Below are 22,141 nucleotides of genomic sequence, written 5' to 3' on the forward strand. Positions count from 1 at the left end.
AACAACAAAAATACTAACAGCAATGGGACTGTAATAAATCAACTCGGAGTGGGTGCAGGCGGTTCCAGGACAACCCACACTTAGTCTAGGATCCCGAAGATCCCTCATCCAGCTTTCCCCGGGGCAAGCGGCGAAGCGCTAAGCAAGGCTGATCACTGTCCTCAGTGATCACCGAACCCGCGCTGTGCGCGGGTTCTGTAACCCGTGGTCCCACGCTCTCCTCTCCCCGCCAGCCCCAGACTAGCTTCACTGCCACTCCGCGCACAGGAGGAACTGGCAGCCGCGGACGTGAGGGAAGCTGCCGCGGCTTCAAACTCCGTAGTGCGCAGGCGCGACACACAACGCGCAGGCGCCGCCTAGAAGTGACTTCTCCAAAAAGTGTGTTAGTTCCTGGTCACCTGAGCTCCGGGTGACGCGGCTGCGGTAGCTGCGGATACACGCCTTCCGCGGGTCCTGCCTGGCGACCCCGACCTCCTCCTGCTGTCTCTCCGCTCCGCCACCCCAAACCCGCCAAGGTCCTGTCCTTTTCCTCCTGTCCTTTCCCAGCGTTGGGCCGGACCGGGCCGAGCCGGGCCGCCCGGGCGCGGTCTTTAACCATGGCGTGCCTCTTCAAGAAGAAAACCGTGGATGGTGAGTTCCAGGCCGGGCTGAAGGGGCCCAGCTCTGCGTTTTCCCAGCGTCTTTCGGGGCCTGCCGGCCGGGATTTTGCCTACTGTCTGTCCCTGGAGGCGGGGCTGGATCAGGTGGTCCCACAGGTGACCGCCCTCGCTGCACTTCTCTGCCTCCCTCTTGCTTCTGACTCACCTCACCTGAGGCTCACCTAGGCAGTCTGGTTGCTTCCCTAGCCTCACACTTCCCCCACCCTCGGGTTTTCCTCAGCAGGATGCTGAGCGTTTCGAGAAGGCTAGCGGGGTGCTGCTGGCCCTTGAGTGCCAATAGATTGGAGAGCTGATGGATTTCTTGTTGGTTTCCTGTGCTTCGATTGTTGCTCTTCGGCTGGGAGATGTACTACTTGTAGGCGTCCAGACAGGAAACTTGCAGTCTCGGAATGGGGAGGGGAGGGGATAACAGGCTCCAGTTAAGAAATGAAGTTGAGTCTGGGTCGGTTGCTTCTTTAAGAACACCCCATCAGTAAAGAGATATGAAACAAATGCTTTTTTGATTGACCCCAGTAGAAAAATAAAACCCAGAGAAGTGCCCAGATTTAGTTTTCATAATGGATTTTTCTCCCTTATGATTATCATTTGCCAACTAAAATAAGAGATGGGGTATATATTGTCTTCATAGAAGTTTAACATGTAAAGATACTTGGGTTGTTTCCCACATTTAGCTTAATATCATCTTGAGGGGAAAAAAGTGAATGTAAAAGAATGTATACGTTTTATGGTGCTCATATGCGATGCCTGTGTTTATATAATACTTGATATTTTCATTGACTGCTACCAGCAATTAAATTCATTCAAGTTATTTAAAAATTGTGTTCCTCATTATATGTTTAGTCTAGGTTGTTGCTGGTTCAGCCAAAGAATCACTTCTTTGTAAGGGTCTAATTCTGCCACAAAAGGAGCAGTGGTAGCTAGACGGTGATTGGTACAAATAGGGTGCTCCGTCCAGACCTGGAAGTAACTCCTTCATTCCTTTGTGTTGACTATTCCAATGCCAGCAATATTTTGGGGAGGATAACAAAGAAGTCATCTCTGCCCTGCTACTCTACTCTTCATTTCAACACATAATGCTACTTTACCTCTAATTTATCAGATGACATAATACATTTTTCCTTAATGTGGGTGACTGAACATTTTTTTGATTTATTGAGTTTTTATTAAGTATCATTTGCAATACCTGGAATAACTACCAACTTGGTATATAATGTGATCAATGATGTGAAATGGATTTTATGTGTGCTTTTCATGAGAATGCTGCTTAATCTTTAATATGGCACTTTATTTTTTCAATGTTTTAGCTACCACTGTTGTGAGCTTCACTTATTTTACAGTACTCTAGGGAGTGGGGATGGGGGAACGATTTATTTTCTTTTTGCTTGAGTTTTATATAGTTACAGGTTTTTTTGTTGTTTAGCTTTATACAGTGAGAATTTACTAAATGGAGGAAAAATGGTTTAATCTCCCTTACTGTGATGTTACGGTTAGAGTTAATTTTTTTTAACAATAAAAACCAAACATTCTAGTTTTAATTGCTTAATACCGTCAAGTATTTTCAAAGACATAAATCTCAGTTCTGTGCTTCCTGATGCCTTTGGAAATCTAGTGACTATTGTACTTGAAGTGTAGAGGGGAGAAAAGAAAGACAATGGGGATGTGCAATGAGTGTTTAACTGTATACTCATTTGCAGTTATTTCTTCCAAGAAATAACGTTTTTGCTGAATAGATTTATTTGTTAAAAAAAATCTTAAGGACTCTTGCTAGGAACTATGCCACTAAATTAACCATATGTGCAATTTCCAAATGTAAATTTGGCCAGCAGGTACATTTACTATAAACTACCAAGATACCAAGGTGCATACTTGATGTTTTCTTACATTATCATTTCCATTCCAATCATTTACTGACATCTTAATAAATAGATCTGTATTTTCATTATTTTGACGTAGAGCTTTACTTTTTTTACTCCCTGTTTTATTGAAAGGAAGGTTTTTTGTTTTGTCTAAAAGGTGACAGCATTCTTCTTGGTAATGAGGCTGTATGTTATGAATATGAAATTTAATGTATTTTTATTTCTTTCTCTCAGATCCTTGGATTGATCATGAGCTCTTTTATTGTATGCTGACTTTTAAATCTGTTCCAGCAGTAATGAAATTCTGATATATAAGGGAAATATGTACCTGCCTATAGATCTGGGGAATAATTGAATCTTTTTTTCTGTTTGGATTGGCTGGAAGAGTTATATACTGTATCATTAAAGACTACTGCACATGTAAATTAAAAAGGAAGACAACATTACAGCACTTATTACTATTCAGAGTTATGTTTAATTCATTTTTGACAGAAAGATGAACAAGTCTCTGCAGTGTACACTTTGCTAAAGAAATTAATGAGAGATACACCTCAAGAGAAGGGAAGGATCCTTTGGAATTTGAAATTACAATTGAGTACTACTTGGTTTTCCTTTTACCTGTGTAAGGATATACATATGTGTGTATGTGTATATATATAGTATTATGTTTACCTACAGTATTTATTTTCCCCCTTTGTAGACTAATAGTGACCTATTTAGGGAAGCTAATTATGAACCTGTAAATCAGGATCCCACTAGGACTTGTCATAAATGCACAACTAAACATGCCTTAAAAGTGAAGTTCTTTAAACACTGTATAATTTTTGTCTGTTAACCTCAGTAGAGACAAATTTGACTAAACCAACACTGTGCTAACCATTGTGCATGCAGTATCTTATTTCTCGTAAAACCTGCAAGTACTTATATAACATCCTTATAAAATGAGAAAAGCAAAGGACTAAGTCATGTGTTCAAGATCATACAGCTATTAAGTGTCAGAGCTAGGACATCATCCCTTTGAGTATTATTATTACTTTTTTCTTACTAGAGATTGATAATGAAACAGTTTAATTTTGCTCCTCTTATCAAGCACATGGAATTCTCAACGTTTGGTAGATACCATGCAACGTTTGCATTCTTTCTGGAACCAGACTTTTCTTTTGGAAAAGAAAAGTGGTAGAACTTTACTTTGTAATGGTGGTGGCACTGGAAATAACCCACTCCTGACTCTCCCTGGACACAGCATTTCTTCGGAAATATGACCAGTTTCTTTTTGCTGTTATCTAAACCTTTTGAAGGAGTAGTGATGTCTTATCTCCACTTCTTTACTTAACAGACTGCCTCCCCCACCTTGTAGCAGTAGATGTTGCTTAGATCATCAGTGACTTCTAGATTGTATCTAATGGCTGTTATTAGTGATCATCTCTTGGGCCTATGTTTTGCATTTGATCGTGATAATTAATTTATTCTCTGAAATTCCCTCTCTTAACTTCCAAGACATAACACTCTCTTAATTTTCCCCAAATTCCTCTGACCGCTCCTTTCTTTCTCCTTTCTGTATTTTTTTTTTATTTTTATTTTTCTTAAACCTACCCCTTATATGTTAGTGTTGTTCTTGGTTCCATCCTAGGCTACCACTGTTCTAACTGCATTCTCTCCCTGCATGATTTTATTTACTCCTATTTTAAGTATAACTTAAGTACTGATAGATCCCAAATCTGTGTCTCTAGATGTATTTTTGAGTTTCAGGCCAGATGTCCAACAATTCGCTGAATATCTGTACCTAGGTGTCTCACAAAACCTGAAACTCAGGATCCCATACAGAACTCATCATCATATCCTCTTCCAGTATTGACAGTGCTTGATATTGCCCTCTACCATCAACTAATTACCAAGTCCTGCTTCTTTTGCTTGTTAAATAGTGGACACATAGGATCTTCCTCTGTGTTCCTGCAACTCTTTGCTCTAATTCGGATCCTACTTACCTTGTACTTGACTATATCAACTTTTTGCTTTGCTTTCCTATAGCTTCGTAGCCCTTAAATCCTTCATCCACAAAGTTGCGTGTGTAATTGAAACTTGAACCCAAATCTGACTATGTTACTCCTCAGTGTAAACCCCTTTATGAAATCTCTGGCACCAACAGGATCCACTGTGAGTGTTTTAATAATGCATGTATGGCTCTCCTTGAACGGACCCTTCCCGTTCTAGCCATCTCTGGACATTTTGGTGTCCAGCAGCACTGTTCTTCTGTTCATTGGTATCTACCGTACTCTTTCTCGCCCTGACATATTTTTGCTTTTGTTGGCCTTATGTCTAGAATTCCCTTTTTCTCTTCCTCTAGCGAACCTGAACTATCCTAGGTTTATTAAGTACCTCACTACTTGTGTTCCCCTTTTGTAGCATTTTTTTTTCTAACTTGGATTCACTAGAACCATAATAGAGCCTCCTGTACTTTCAAAGTTGAATAATGCTTATTCTGAGTCTCTTCTACATTCCATGTTTGTAAGGGGCTTCAGAGTCTTCAGCAGAAATGAAAATATATCTGCAAGAGTTTCTAATTTAGAGATTAAATCTCTAAAATAATATCATTTACTAACCAAAGTAGTATTTCCAACATCCAGGGCTTAGAAGAACCTGGATCCACACTTTGCCACCCACTGTGAACTTTAATGCAAGTTAGAGGTAATTTGAAGAACACTACGGAGAGAAGAGGAACAAAGCTTCTTGGCTTTTGCCTCATTGGGATGATATTTGCATATGCTAGTTGTCCAGAGTTCAGAAACTATGAGGTTTTGACTAAGTTGGGATAAATCCCCTGTCAGTGTATCAGTTGTGATGCCACATTTCTGATGTTAAAAGGAAGTAAAATGGAGTATCTTTCAGAGACATTTTTTTTTTCTCTATTCCAGAATAAAATACACCATTCTCCTGGTGGCACCTGCAGAATTCAGGTCTTTCCCAGGATGTTATGTGTCCCTTTAGTACTCCTTATTCTGGATATTTAAAAAACTCAAATTTTACTTTCTACTTAACCCCTCCATTCTTGACATACCATAGAAAAATAATTGAACATGGGATTGAGGAACACAGTATACTCCTCTGAGCATTTTCTTAGAAAAACATTCTCCCTCCTTTTAGAACAGTTATTTCTGTGGGCAAAATGTGTTCCTTCTGTATTTCCACATCCCCAGCATGACACCAAAGACAGACATTTCCTTTCCGGCTACCATTTCATATCTTCAGGTCCATTGGCCTGTGAGGCTTTTCTTCCAGGACACATTCCCTCTCATTCTCTCATTTATCTAAGCTGAAAAATGTGGTTTGACAGTTTCCTGAACTGAAGTTTTATTTTGATGTTACTAAAGCTTTTGTCATTGAGGACCAAACGAGACTCAAAAGTCTGCTGACATGTGCCCATCTCAAAACCTTGTTTTAGTTCTTGAAAACACTGGCATTTTTATGATTATGAATTGTTTCAGATTAATTCCTTAGGGCTTGAGTGACTTTTGAGAGTTACTAGTAGGAGAAAAAAATTATTTTTGCTACCGCATATGCTACCATAGGTCTTGGCTTGACTCTCCCATTTTCTCTTCAGTGTTTTGCCTCTTCCAAGTCCTGCTGTTTCTCAGCTTAAACCTGGTTCTTAAGTTGGTTGGCTCCCTGACCATGTATAAGTGGAATAAAGCTGTTGGCATGATCCCCCTTTTTTCTTTTTGTTTTCTATAGTTGCCTTTTGTTTTCTTTTTACCATGTATTAGAACTGATTAGTTAAGCTGATAATATTTGTCCCTGAGTGTCAGTATACCATTCCCAAAACCTGAGAAGCAAATTTGGTTTGCATATCAAATTCTAATTACTTTGTACCCACTCTCACTCATTTTCCTTCTGCATTTGAGTAAATCTTGTTCCTAGAACCAGAACTTTCTAGATAGTGACCTTTAATGTTTCTTTTTAATGCCTTAGCTTTTGAGTTTGTAATATTTTTGCAGTTTTTTTTTTCTTCATCAACCCAAGATGAAACATTCTCACATAGCCAGGACTTCTTTTCACTTTACTGTTCATTGGCAAGCTCCATCATGCCTAGTTAGCTGAATTCGCACTCACTCTGGGCTTTTCTTATAGCCATGGCACAATTAGGGTTTGTCCAGTGCTGTTACCAGTGTCACAGTGCTCCCTGTTCCCACTGATACCTTACAGAGCTTGTAGGTGAAGTCTAAAGTAGAAGCTACCTCTTCCCTGGAGATCTTGATACCTTGAAACTGGTCAATGGAGATTATAAAGTAGGATGTGGGAACGTTTTGTTTCTATCTCAATTCATATGATGATTAGGTTTAGAGGAACTGATAGGCAATAAAATCGCATAGATAAAAATGTATTTTCTCAAATTAAATATATTTAATAGTAGGAAATTTGGCTTATTAAATTAAAAAGTCTGTTATGACCTTATAGTGAAAAACACAACATACAGTATAGTGGCTACTTGTCTGGTAGATCAGCTTGAATCCTGCTGACTGGTGGAGATTCGCGTACTGTTCCCGCATTCCTGAGGCATTCATCCCGAACTGCCTTACAAACTTGAGATAGCCCCCCACCTTCCCCCAAAAGAAAGGCACTTTAAATAGTGTTACTCACAAATTAATGAATGTCCATATTTATGCTTGATAAATACTTTTTGCTTTTATCCTCAAATGTACAAATTACATCTAAACTAATGATAGGGAGGACAGGCATGATTCAAGTTGGGGCTTGCCCTCAAACCCCAAGCAGAGAATTCTGGTGAGCTAGACTAGACCATATGGGAGACCATTTTTGTTTTGTTTTTATTTTTTATTTTTTGACTTTTTATTTTTTGTAAGCAGATAAACCATATTGACTCAGAACCAAACAAGGCGGAAACAGCTTGTGTCTCCTAAGTCCAAGACTTAAGTCTATGATCTTATCACTCTGCTGTAGACCTGTCTATTTCCTTCAGAAAGAAGAACCTGAAAGACTTGAGATAGGCTTTTAATGCCCAGGGTGGAGCTGGCCTGGGTGGCCTTTTCTAAGTGTTGTGCTGGGCATGGGCGAAGAGAGGGTGTTGGATGAATCAAGCCTCCAGACCCTTTTTATCTCACTGAATGGTAAGAGAGAGAATATGCTATATCATATCCATGTACCTTTGGCATTTTCACAGTGTGAAGTTTTCTATTACCACCTATTGTGATGTCTTTGCAGCAAACCACAAGGTAGATGAAATCCTAGAGAACGAAAAATTCAGTGTACACCCTTATCTGCCTGAAGAAAGAAGCAGAGGATAGACAGGAGTCAAGCACTCTGTCTCTCTTAGGTGGCAACAGTACCCTGTACATGTTTCTGTCATGATCTTGCCTCACATTGAAAAATGGGGAAAGTAGAAAGTTATAAGGGAAATAGCCTATTATTTCAATGCTCTACATTTCCATTGTAGAAAGCTAGCTATCATATTTCAGATTTTACTACTGTTAAATTATCTTTTTTGACAACTGATTTTGTTTTACATTTTAAAGATGTGTTAAATATGCCTGTAAGAGGAATCCTTTCACATGTCAATGTGTGTGTTTGTACTCCCATAGATCGCTACTAAGTATGATGTATGGGGATGGTATTTGCATGAAGAAAGGTGGTACTACAAACAAGCAAGTAAATAAATATATGTATTCCCTTCTCTTAAAGGGATTGTAATCTTGGGATGAAATCATACCTACTAAGAAATAAATCTAGTGGATAATAAACGTGGCTGTAAAAACATGAAAATTGTCTCAGACCATTTTCATATTGTTCCTTCTGAATTATCTAGAAGACCAGATTATTAAACGTGGATTTAATATAGTGATTGTTTTAAAAAAAGAAGAGTAATTTGTTAGTTTTATAGTATATTTCTATTGTCTCATATGAAAATATGTTTTACTGTCTTTCCATAATATGTTTTAAAGTGTTGTGATTATGTTTTAGTATGTAACATTAGCCGCTCTGAGTTTATAGCTTAGAACTGTTTAAATATTAATAGGCCTATTAACAACTATGAGGCTGTGGAATATGCGGTAGTAATTTTCTTTATTTTTCTTTTATGATATACAGTGACTGTTATGGTACATATAGTTACATTAAATTAAGAAAAGTGAAATCAAACTATTTTAATTAAATTACATGTTTTGTTGAATTTTCATGTAATCGTACTTGTTTTTTCATAAAGATGGCTATACCTAGCCTCGATGATTCTCAGATACCTATGGGGTGTTCAGCAATTCAATTCAATTCTGACAGTAATTATCTAGAATTAGGGCAGACCCTATAAGTGAAAGACAGTCTCGCAAGACTGCCCTACTTCAGATGCCACTTGAAAGTCCCAGGTTGCCACCAGTACTTCTGACTGACCAGGTTTTCCTCCAACTTCATCTTCAGGTTTGATAATTCACTAGGACAACTCTTAGAACTCATCAGAATGCTTCATTTGCTGTTACTGGTGTACTTTAAAGTATACAACTAGGAATAGTCAAATGGAAGTGATCCATAGGTCAAGGGTCGAGGGTGGAGGACAGAGCTTCCATGCCCTCTCTGGGTATGCCATCTTCCTGGCATATCAGTGTGTTCACCAACTGAGAAATTCTCTGAATCTCTTAGTTAAGGTTTTTTTATAACCCTATCTCAAGCACCCACCTCTGCTGACATGTGGGGGTGGGGTTAAAATGTCTCACCCTTTAGTCAAGTGTTTGGTCTTTCTGGTGACCAACCTTTCTGAGGCTATCAGCTGCCCTCCCACACCTACCATATACTCAGATATGGTGCACAGGAGCTTGTTGTGAATAACAAAAGACATTCCTATCATTCAAGAAATTTCAAGGGTTTTAGACCCTCTGTGCCAGGAACCCAGGACAAAGACCAAATTTATATGCGTAATTATATCACCCTTGTAATGAAAAAATGTATATAGATAGAATTTTAGATCTTAACTTTCAGCAGTTGCTGTGCGCCTGTGTCAATTATCTGGCCACAGTTTAACGTCTCAGTGTAGTGGCTTGTCTTTCTGAGCAGTACTGTTGTAGCTTGTGTAAGACCATCATCATGACCGGGCGCAGTGGCTCATGCTTGTAATCCCAGCACTTCGGAAGGCTGAGGCGGGTGGATCACCTGAGTCAGGAGTTCGAGACCAGCCTGGCCAACATGGTGAAACCCCGTCTCTACTAAAAGTACAAAAATTAGCCAGGCGTGGTGGCACATCCCTGTAATCCCAGATACTTGGGAAGCTGAGGCAGGAGAATCACTTGAACCTGAGAGGCGAACCAAAATCGCGCCATTGTACTCCAGTCTGGGTGACATGAGTGAAACTCCGTCTCAAAACAACACAAAACATCTGATACTGCCAATTCATCTTATACTAGTTGATTTTAGGGAGTCCTTAGTACACAAAGGAGTTGTACTCCAGAAATTCATTTATTTTTTGAGTTTAAAATTTAGAGCACATTTTCTATGGAAACAGCGGGGTAAGTGGTAAATGTTTTTTATATCAGTCCATTGGCTTTGACAAAATAGGGAACTAAGTCCAAAAGAAGATCGGGTGTGTTTGAGTGTTGCGGATGAAGAGGTTCATGATTCCATTGAAAGATAGGGAAATGAGAGTGTGTTTGTTATTTGGGGTCAGTCTATAGATGTCTGAGGAAAGGTGTGTATTATGGACTGAATTGCCCCCTCTGCCCCCCACAATTCATATGACAAAGCTCTGACCACTCATGTGACTATATTTGGGGATAGTGCCCTTAAGGATGTAATCGAGGTTAAATAAAGTCAGATGAGGCCCTGATTCAATGACTGCTATCCTTAGAAGAAGAGAAAGATCCACAGGGAAAAGGCCATCTGAGAACACAGCAAGAAGGTGGCCATCTGCAAGCCAAGGAGAGAGGCCTCAGGAAAAATTAAACCTGCTGGCACCTAGACTCCTTTCAGCCATCAGCACTGTGAGAAAATACGTTTTTGTTGTTTAAGCCATCCACTTTGTGATATTTCGTTGTGGCAGCCCTGGCAAACTAATACAGCATGTTCCAATCTATACTCTAGGGAATACTAGTGTCTAGGAAATATTAATAGATATTTCTTAAAAACAATTCTTAATACATTTGGTCAATAATCTATGATATATTCTCCATTTAAAGATTAACAATGCATACACATGTATTAAACATTCCCAGAAGCCTTGAAGCCAAGAAATGTGTTTAATTTTTTTTTCAGTTTTAACATTTCCCAAATATATTTATCTGTGGATCTTCCATACCCTCTCTTTTAAATGAAATGTATGTTTCCCATTAAGTCTCACTCATTTTAGAAGAAAAAAGTAGGTGGCAGGAGAGAAAGCCCCCTCTTTCTTTATCTCTGTTAGAGATATGCCATGGTTTCATATTCCTGTATTTAAACAACATGTAGAATACCTCACTAGTAAATCCTAAGTATTAGATGCCCACCAGTATAAAATTGAGAAACAGAATAAGCGAAAGAGATATGATAGATGTCTTGTAGGTAGGATATATGAGTTTTGACATCTTATTTTAACTTTTATTCAGAAAGTCATTGTGGTTGATTAGTTTTATCAGTAATATGACTATAGTAACTAACTGTAACTCTTATAACTCTAGAATAACTATCTTAAAAAAGATAATGATTTTTGACTTTGTTGTTTTAATTGAAGTTGAATTCATATAACATTAACCATTTTAAATTGAACAGTTCAGTGACGTTTAGTTCATTCATTCACAATGGTATGTTACCACTACCTGTATCTAGTTCTAAAACATTTTCATCACCTCAAAATAAAATCCTGTACCTATTAAACAGTTCACAATGGTGTGTTGCCACCACCTATATCTAGTTCTAAAACATTTTCGTCACCTCAAAATAAAATCCTATACCCTTTAAGCAGTGACTTACCATTCTCCCTTCTCCCCAACCCCTGCCATATACCAGTTTGCTTTGTCTGTGTGGATTGACCTCTGATATATAAATGTAATTATAAATTGTGACCTTTTCTGTCTGCATCTTCACTTACCATAATGTTTTTGAGGTTCACTTATGTTGTAGTATGTATCAGTACTTTATTCTTTTGATAGCTACATAATGCTCCATTGTATTTATATACCACAATTTGTTTTTCTGTGCACCTCTTTGTGGTCATTTGGGTTACTTCCACCTTTTGGCTAATGTTACTAATGCTGTGAACATTCATGTAGAAGTATTTGTTTAAATACTTGTTTCACTTCTTTCTGGTAGATATCTAAGAGTAGAATTACTCGGTCATACAGTAATTTGATGTTTCACTTTTCGAGGAATCACCAAACTGTTAAGCATAGTAACCAAACCATTATACATTCCTACGAGCAATATGCGAGGGTTCCAATTTTCACGTTTTCATTAGCACTTATTTTCCTTTTATAAAAAATTATTCATTCTAATCCATGTGAAGTAGTAGTATTTTCTTTAGGACTAATGATGTGGAGTACCCTTTTTATGTGTTCATTGGCCATTTGTATATCTTCTTTGGAGAAATGTCTGTTCAAGCCTTTAGCCCGTTTAAAAGTTGGGTTGTTTGTGTCATGTTTCTTGAGTTATAAGAATTTTTTTATATATTCTGCATACCAGACTCTTATCAGATATATTATTTGCATATATTTTCTCTTATTCTGTAGGTTGTCTTTTCACCTGATAATGTCCTTTAATGCATAAAAAATTTTAATTTTCACCAAGTCCAATTTATCTTTTTTTTTTCTTTTGCTCTTTATGCTTTTAGTGTTATATTTAAGAATGTAATGCCAAATCCCAGGTCATAAAGATTTACTTGTGTGTGTTCTAAGGTTCAACTCTTACATTTGGGTTATTGATCTTTTTTGAGTTAATTTTTGTATACAGTGTGATGTAAAGGTCCAACTTTATTCTTTTTCATGTGGATGTCCAGATTTCCCAGTACTATTTGATGGACTGTTCTTTCTCTGTTGCTGCTGTTGTTTTAAAATCTCTTTATTAAAAAGTTAGTCTAGTGAAGTAATTAAGATCACTAGTTCGAGAGACAGAATGGTTGGATCCAACCAAATCTGGTGTTACTACTTGCTACTTATGTGGCGTTGGGCAAGCCACTTAACCTTCCTAACATTCAGTTTTCTTATATATAAAATAATAGAAACTCCATAGCATTATTATGAACATTAAATTATGTAATGTCTGTAACTTAACACAATTTCTGACAATAAGAGATCAGCGTTGCCAAGAATTAACACTGATATCTGATTTTTTGAAGAAATCACTGTTTAGTAACAACTAACCCAGATTACAGTGCATCAGGCCTAGAGTAAAATTTTAATTCTTCAAAAGGTAGGTCTAAAGAATCCCAATGAATTCAGATAAATTAGAAAGATACTATAATTGAGAGGATACTTGCAGTATGTCAGAGCATTTGTATGTTATTTACTCCTTACTGTCCTTTCTTATGAAAAAGAAAGCTGAGGTTTCGAGTATCAACTAACTCTTCCAAGGTGTAATCATGATGATCAGGTGGCTGAGGTGAGATTCAAATCCAGATCTGCCTCATTGGAAAGTCTGGTGTTTCCCTCTGTTAATACTTACTGCAGAAAACCAAACATATTTAATGAACATGTAACCTGTCTTCCTTTCTGAATTTCATATAGTATTAAAGTAAGGAGACATGAAAAGCTTGTGTGTGTGTGTGACATATATATGTGCTATATAAAACATTGTATACTAATCAGTTCTCTAGGGGAATATTTTATTGTGATTTAATACTTTTGGCTAAATCTCAGACTGTAGCATATTTGCATTCACCTGCTATCACTTCTTTATATTTTATTAATATTTATAATTCGAGTTTTAATACTTAACTAATTTTTTTAGCATACCAAAGTAAAAAAAAATTGACATCTAGTAAATCTAAGGGTGTTTTTTTTTTTTTTTTTTGGAGACGGAGTTTCGCTCTTGTTGCCCAGGCTGAAGTGCTGGAGTACGATGACATGATCTCCGCTCAGTGCAGCCACCTCCCAGATTCAAGCTATTCTTCTACCACAGCCTCCCGAGTAGCTGGGATTACAGGCATGTGCCACCACACCCAGTTAATTTTGTATTTTTAGTAGAGGCTTTTCTCCGTGTTGGTCAGGCTGGTCTCAAACTCCTGACCTTAGGTGATTCACCCGCCTCCACCTCCCAAAGTGCTGGGATTACATGCGTGAACCACTGTGCCCAGCCAATATAAGATTTTTAAAAATCATGATCTGTGAATCTGGTATTTTAAATGTTATTGAAAATTTTACAACCCATAAATTTAGGTTTCTCTTGTGCTTCTCCTAGATGTAATAAAGGAACAGAATCGAGAGTTACGAGGTACACAGAGGGCTATAATCAGAGATCGAGCAGCTTTAGAGAAACAAGAAAAACAGCTGGTAAGTAGAACATTAAATTTCAGTTTAACTTTTCAAACAAATTTAGAAATTACTGTAGGAATAATTAGCTAACTAGGAAAAAGGCACATGGCAGGTGGCAAGTGATTTACTTAACTAAGAAATGGCAGTTAATAATTTTTGTATCTTCTGCTTGCCTTTGTTTATTGTGTCATTCTGCTGACTTTTATTGGGATTCTGTGTATTCTGTTGATTATAGAATCAAATTATTCTTCAGTTTGTGAGAGTCATGAGTATCTAGGAAGAAATATTGCTCAAGGCAGAACCACCTTCTTAGTTAACAGCAAAGATAAAATAGTCATGGAAAACAAAGGAAGGTTATTTTAAAAATTACATTAACTCACAGGAGTCTTGCTTGATGTTTTAAAGATCATTGTGTCTTTGACAATGAATGTACTTTTATAATAGACTGATCTGCTTCATTTTTAAATATTCTTTATGCTATGTTTTTATGTGTATGTTGCCTCAAATCTTTAAAAAATAGCTTTATTGAGGGATAATAGACATGCGATGAATTGTACATATTTCAGGTGTACAATTTGATGGTTTTGACATATGTATAAACTCATGAAACCATTATTACAGTCAAGGTAATGAACATACCCATCTTCCCTAAAAGTTTCCTTATGCTCCTGGAAATCCCTCCTACCCATCCCTGCCTGTCTCCCTTTTTCCTGGTGAAGCAAATACTGATCTGTCACTGTAGATGAGTTTTCATTTCTAGAATTTTATGTAAATGGAATCATAGAATATCAACTCCTTTTTATGGCATCTTTCACTCCGCTAATTATTTTGAGGTTAATCAGTGCTGTTTCATGCATTAGTGTTAATTACTTTTTATTGGTAAGTATTATTCAATTGTTTGGATATTTCACGATTTGTTTATCTGTTTACCAGCCAGTGGATGTTTGGGTTGTTTCCAGGTATTGGTTGTTTGAATAAAGTTGCTTTAAACATTCAATCAAAGTTTTTGTGAACATGGTTTTCATTTTTCTTGGGTGTATTCCTGAGTGAGATTGCTGGGTCATAGGGTAAATGTATGTTTAACTGCTGAAAAATTAAAACTAAAGTGCTGAAAAATTTGCAGAGTGCCCGTAATGTTTTCTCTTCCCATTAGTAATGTATGAAAGTTACAGTTGTTTCCCATACTTGGAGTTGACAGTCTTTAATTTTAGCCATTTTAGTGGGTGTATAGTAGATTGCCATTTTAAGTTTCATTTTCTTAATCACTAATGCTGTTGTACATCTTTTTATATACCTGTTTACCATTTACTTATCTTTTTTGCCAGTGTCTATTCAAATATTTTACCTATTTTTTCATCAAATTGTTTTCTTTCTTAGTTACAATAGATTTTTATATATTGTGGAAACAAATGCTTTATCAAGTATATGTTGTGCAAATATTCTTTCCAAGTTCTTAACCTTGTCCTTCATTTTCCTAAGTGTCTTTTGAGGAATGAAAGGGTTTTTTTTGGCTTATTTTGATCAAGTACAATTTTTTATTCTTTTATTCTTTTTTTCAATGTTGGAGTTTCTTACAAATGTCAATTAGGTCAAATTGGTGATAGTGTTTTCTAAGTCTTCTGTATCATTGCAGATCTTCTGTCTACTTGTCACAATTAGAGTGTATGCATAAGAGTGGAGTTGTTAATATTTCTCATCCTTTTTTCTATAACTGGTACTTTTAGTGTACTGCTTACTTTTAGTGTACTAGCTATGAGTGCCTAACCCAAAGTCAGTAATATTTTCTCCTATGTTTTCTTCTAGAAATATTACAGTTTTAGTTCTTACATTTAAAACTGTGAACCATATTGAATTAAGTTTCAGTATGGTGTCAGGTAAGGGTGGAGGTTCACTTTTTGCATATAGAAGGTCAGTTGTTTCAACATAATTATTGCTGACACTTTCCCTTGTCATCTTTGTGGAAAATCAGTTGTCCAAATGTAGGCATCTTTCTGGGCTCTAGTCCATTGATTTATATGACTGTTTTTAAGCTAATACCACATTATTTTTGTTAATAAAGGTTTAAAGTAGTCTAAAAGTTAGCATTAATCCTTCCACTTCACACTTCTTTTTTCATAATTATTTTGGCTGTTTTAGGTGCTTTGCATTTCTATAGGAACTTTAGAATACAAATTAGTTTCTACAAAAAAGATCAGATTTTGATTGGGATTACGTTGAATATGTACATATTAACATTGTGTCATAAGACATATTAACATAATGTTAATGAACATTAACAGAAGACATATTGACATTATGTCTTCTGACCTATGAAGGTATTATATCTCTCCATTATTTAGATCCCTGTTTATTTAGATCTTCAATTTTCCTCAGCAGTGTTTTGTACTTGTTGAAATGGTTGTGTGGTTTTCTTTTTTAGTCTGTCAATACAGTGAATTACTTTGATTATCAAAAGTTGAATCAACCTTTTGTTGCAGGCACACACCTCACTTGTTAATGATATATTTTTTAAATATATTTTCAGTTTGCTGAAATTTTAAGAATATCTGCATCTGTGTTCATAAAATATACTGATTTGTAGTTTTGTGTGTGTGTGTAGTGTAGGCAGCAGTGCAGTGTTTTTATTTGATTTTGGTATCAGGGTAATAATGCCGGCCTAGTAACGCTGGCCTCATAGCATGAGTTGGCAAGGGTCCCGTACTCTTTTCTTTACTGGAAGAGTTTTTATAGTTCTTCCTTAAATGTATGATAGGATTCATCAGTAAAGTCATATGTGAATGAAGATTTTCTTTGTAGGTAGATTATTGAACTACAAATTATTTTTTAAAGTAGATATACAGTGGATTAGGTCATCTGTCTTATTGAATGATCTTGGTGGCTTTAGTCTGTCAAGTAACTTGTCCATTTCTATTAAATTTTAAAATATACTGATATGTTGTTTATAATATTCCCTTACTATCCTTTAACATCTTTAGGATAAGAAGTGATGCCCTTCTTTGCTTTCTCAGTATTTGTAACTGTGTTCTCTCCCTCTCTCTGTCTGTCTCTTTCTCAGTTTTTTTTGTCATCAGCCTGGTTAGTAGTTAATCAATTTGATTGATCTATTAAAACACACACACACACACACACACAAAAAACAGCTTTTGCTTTTTGGTTTCATTGATTTTCTGTATGGATTGTTGTTTTTTTTGTGTGTGTGTGATGGAGTCTCATTTTGTCACCAGTCTGGAGTGCAATGGCGCCGTCTCAGCTCCCTGCAACCTCTGCCTTCCGGGTTCAAGTGATTCTTCTGCCTCAGCCTCCCAAGTAGCTAGGACTACAGGCGTGTGCCACCACGCCCAGCTAATTTTTTTGTATTTTTAGTTGAGACAAGGTTTCACCATGTTGGCCAGGATGGTCTCGATCTCTTGACCTCATTATCCACCCGCCTCGGCCTCCCAAAGTGCTGAGATTACAGGCGTGAGCCACCGTGCCTGGCCAGATTTTTCCTTCCTAGTTTGTATATTTATTTTCTTGTTTATCTTATTTCCTTACTTTGTGTTTCATTTGTACTTCTTTTTTCTATGTTATGTTGAAGCTTATGAAGTATTCATTTTTTTCAAATGCAAACTTCAATGCTGTAAACTCTTCTAAGAGCAATTTTAATTGCAGCTCACAAATTTTTATGTTGCATTTTCACTTAAGTTCAAAATATTATTTCCTCTGTGCTTTTTTTCTTTAACCCATGACTTATTTAGAACTATTATTTTTAAATTTCCACTTATTTGTGATTTTCTTTTCATATTTTTCTTATGAATTTTGAGTTTCATTGTAGTTAGCATACTTGGTGTGATTCCAGTCCTTTGAAATTTATTGAGCCCTGTTTTCTGATGTAGAATATGGAATACTTTGGTGATTGTTTAGTGACATTTGTAAAGAATGTATATTCTGCTGTCAATGTTGGAGTTTCCTACAAATGTCAATGAGGTCAAATTGGTGATAGTGTTTTTGAAGCCTTCTGTATCACTGCAGATTTTCTGTCTACTTGTAACAATTAGACTTTATGCTTCAGAGTGGAGTTGCTGATATTTCTCATGTTAATTATGCATTTGTCTATTTCTCCTTTCAGTTCTGTCCATTGTGTTTTATATATTTTGAATCACTTTTATTAGGTACATACACATTTAAGATTTTCCTGGTATTGATTCCCTTATATCATTATGAAATACCCCTTTCTGTTTCTGTAGTATTCCTCGTTCTCAAGTTTATTTCATCTCTATTAATATAGCCACTCTGGATTGGCAGGTTTTGATAAGTATGTGTATAGCGTATATTTTTCTGTCCTTTTACTTGACTTTGTTTTTGTATAAGTTGGTGTCTTCAGATAGCATATAGTTGGGTTTGCTTTCTTATCTAATCCGACAGTCTGTCTTATAATTGAGGTATAAAATGGACTATTTTATTTAATGTAATTATATTATTAGTTTTAGATCTATCACCTTGCCCTTTATTGCTCTGTCCCACCAACTCTTTGCTTGTATGTTTGTTCTTTTTCTCTTACCTTCTTTTGGATAGTCTTTTTTTTTTTTAATTTTCTTTTGGGCTCTACATGGGCACTGTTTTGTAGATTTGCTTTGTATTCATGGATGAAGATACTAGTTCTGTCCTTTCCATGTAAACATGTAGACTAAATTTCCTTCTTAGATTACTCTTTTGCTCTATGACTTTATAATAGCTTCTTCCCCTCTTCATGATCAGGGAGAAAGGGTCTGTTATGTATATTAGATCCGTTCTTCTGAAATAAATTATTGAGGACTACCCCTTAATGATTTTATTTTATTTTGTTTGTTTCTTCTCTTAGGAATTAGAAATTAAGAAAATGGCCAAGATTGGTAATAAGGAAGCTTGCAGAGTTTTAGCCAAACAACTCGTGCATCTACGGAAACAGAAGACGAGAACTTTTGCTGTAAGTTCAAAAGTTACTTCTATGTCTACACAAACAAAAGTGATGAATTCCCAGATGAAGATGGCTGGAGCAATGTCTACCACAGCAAAAGTAAGTGGGAGCTTTTATATTCATAGATTTATAATTTTATAAACGATATTTAAATATCAACATTGAAAGCAGATTTAAAAGCACCTTCTGGTATATATGTGGTATAAAATGTGTGTAATTTTTAGTAAAATGAGTTATAATACTAGATAATCCAGGTAATTACTTCTAGATTCTTTATTGGTATGTTTTAATACAAAATTTATTGTTTGAGGACAATCCATTTTCTTTCTCTTTTTTTTTTTTTTAAGACGGAGTCTTGCTCTGTCACGCAGGCTGGAGTGCGGTGGCAAGATTTCGGCTCCCTGAAGCCTCCGCCTCCTGGGTTCAAGAGATTCTCCTCTCTCAGCCTCCTGAGTAGCTGGGATTACAGGCATGCACCACCACCACACCTGGCTAATTTTTGTATTTTTAGTAGAGATGAGGTTTCACATGTTGGCCAGGCTGGTCTCGAACTGCTGACCTCAGATGATTCGCCTGCCTCAGCCTCCCAAAGTGCTGGGATTACAGACGTGAGCCACTGCACCTGGCCAACAATTCCATTTTCTAAAGATCACATGTGGCTTCTAATTTTATAAAACTGACTTTTAAAAGTATTTGCTTTTTTCCCCTCAAATTGTCGATGATTTTTGACCTTCTTATCTCATTGTATGTTGTGACTACCTTTGAGTGATAATTTCCTCTTGATTCATTTTTATGAATGTGTCAGAAGGTCACATGAATAGTAAGAAAGATTTATCAGAATGTTTGTCTAGAACTGATGTTTAACTTACTGCATGCACACACAAACACATTTTTCTATATCTATAATCAGTGTTTTTACTGTAGAGTTTAAAAGACTCTGAATCTTTCAGTCATTTAATAAATAAAGCACTCCTTGATACTGTTAGTAATCAAAAGAGGCTAAGACAGAAGCTCTGCTTTCACAAATTTTATAGTTCAATTGGGGGAGCTTAAGATATGTCTCTAGGAACCTACCCACTATATATCAATCATGCTAAGCTTTATGAATTGCACAGACCTTTGAGTAGGGTGATCTAAAAGACATTGCATAAGACAGAGGTTTTAAGAATATTATTAGAGGTTAGATGTACAGAAGAGGGATTATGAAGTGCAAAAGAAAAAAAAAGCTTCAGAGGAAAGTACAAGCTTTGTGATAGGGAAATGGTATACACGGGCAATTTTTTGTTATTCATAGTAGTTATGTCCCGTGAAGTCGGGAACACTGAAATAGCGCATATTGAACCATTGCTCCCAGGGGAAATACTGAGTTATATTTCTGTGAGCCTTTGCCCACAACATTTTTTCATCACCTAATCTGTACCTAACTAACCTTGTGTTTCTGTTTAAAGATGCCATATATAATAGATAGTTGATTTGCTCATATTGAGCTCATGACTAATGGGACTATATCTATATCTCATTCCCCAACAAAGCTTATCTAACATATATTTTCTCCATAAAGCGCATCATATCCTTCTTTCACTTAGGAACACTGGGCAGCATGTTAATACAATGTTTGGGGATCATTTTTTATCAGTGAAATCACCAACAAAAAGTAGAAAAGTGAGAAAAATGTGACACTAAATAAACTGTGGAAAGGACACTTAATTTGCAGTAAGAAGGCAGAACATCAACTTGTTTGACCTCAGCTGGAAATGTGCATGTTGGGTGACTCAGATGTTTTGCTGCTTTGTACATGTCCACAGATAAGCATTAAAACACTGCAGATATTCATTTGGGGTTACAAATACATTTTAATGAATAGGTAAATTCTCAAATGTGGAATCCACAAGTAAGGAGTGTTAACTGTAATTGCGTTTGAGACAGCAGAGCACGTGAAAGTCAAATGCTGTACAAACTTACAGTTAGAAGGAATAAATTCAATCTTTCATAGCAGAGTAGAGAGATTATAGTTAACAAAATATATTGTACTTGGGTGGTGGACACCCTAAACACTCTGACTAGATCACTATGCATTATATGTGTGTAACAAAATTTTATATGTACCCAATACATTTGTGCAAATAAAGAGTAGAGTGCATCCATTTTGTGAAGTACAAAAAGTACAGTGACACATTATAATCTTTAAAATGAGAAAGTTTCAAGCCTCAAGCCGGGCATGGTGGCTCATGCCTGTAATTTCAGCACTTTGGGAGGTCAAGGCAGGCAGATCACTTGAGGCCAGGAGTTCAAGACCAGTCTGGCCAACATGGCAAAACCCCACCTCTACTAAAAATACAAAAATTAGCTGGGCATGGTGGTGGGCATCTGTAATCCCAGCTACTTGGGAGGCTGAGGCAGGAGAATTGCAGAAACCTGAGAGGCAAAGGTTGCAGTGAGCCGAGATCACGCCGCTGCACTCCAGCCTGGGTGACAGAGAGAGACTCTGTCTCAAAAAAAAAAGAAGAGAGAGAGAACGTTTCAGTATACATTTTGTTTCTCAGTTACTGTATTCTTTTTGATTGTCTGATTTTTGAGACAGTCTTGCTCTGTTGCCCAGGCTGGAGTGCAATGGTGCAATCTTGGCTCACAGCCACCTCTGCCTCCCAGGTGCTAGCGATTTTCCTGCCACAGCCTCCCGAGTAGCTGGCATTGTGGATGTGAGCCACCATGCCTCGCTAATTTTTGTATATTTAGTAGAGATGGGTTTTTACCGTGTTGGCTAGGCTAGTCTCAAACTCCTGGCCTCAAGTGGCAAGAGAAAACAGCGCGCGTTTAAGGAATGAAAGATGTGTCTAAAGGGCAGTGGTGCAAAGTTTAATCCGTGTTAGGGCTCATAGGCAAATTATGGAATTTGACTTTGAGCACTTAAGAGCACTGGAAAGCCACTAGAGAGTTAGGTGTGTTGGGGGTGGGCAGGGATGAGGGGAATGCAGTGTCATACTTGGAAAGAATACTTTGACTGCAGCATTGCATGCAGTTGAGAAAGGACTGTTTGCTTCACATCTTTGAAATCAACGTGTTTTCTATTGTAGGGTTTCTTTTAATATACTGAATTAGCTATATAATGCATACATGTATGTTTATCATGCATATGTTATGCATCATATATATAAAAATGCAGTCATGTCTGCCTTAACATTCTGAAAAATTCATCTTAGGCAATTTCGTCATTGTGCAAACATTTTGGAGTATACTTACATAAACCTAGGTGATACA

General features: G+C 36.8%; 1 protein-coding gene across 2 annotated transcripts in view; it reads left to right on the forward strand.

Annotated features, from left to right (window-relative positions):
• Positions 1 to 337: 337 nt before the first annotated feature.
• Positions 338 to 22,141, forward strand: part of CHMP2B (charged multivesicular body protein 2B) — a 32,631-nt gene continuing 10,827 nt past the window's right edge. Inside the window, exons 1-4 of one of the 2 annotated variants that reach the window (XM_038003178.2) lie at positions 338 to 630; positions 13,491 to 13,618; positions 13,874 to 13,965; positions 18,788 to 18,982. In XM_038003178.2, the coding sequence (XP_037859106.1) occupies positions 13,540 to 13,618; positions 13,874 to 13,965; positions 18,788 to 18,982 (366 nt within the window). In that variant the 5' untranslated portion in view covers positions 338 to 630; positions 13,491 to 13,539. The remainder of the gene's footprint in view (positions 631 to 13,490; positions 13,619 to 13,873; positions 13,966 to 18,787; positions 18,983 to 22,141) is intronic. The other variant, XM_007986169.3, reaches the window with a different exon arrangement.

This window comes from Chlorocebus sabaeus, chromosome 22 (assembly GCF_047675955.1).
Source record: "Chlorocebus sabaeus isolate Y175 chromosome 22, mChlSab1.0.hap1, whole genome shotgun sequence".
In the NCBI taxonomy this organism is placed as follows: domain Eukaryota; kingdom Metazoa; phylum Chordata; class Mammalia; order Primates; family Cercopithecidae; genus Chlorocebus; species Chlorocebus sabaeus.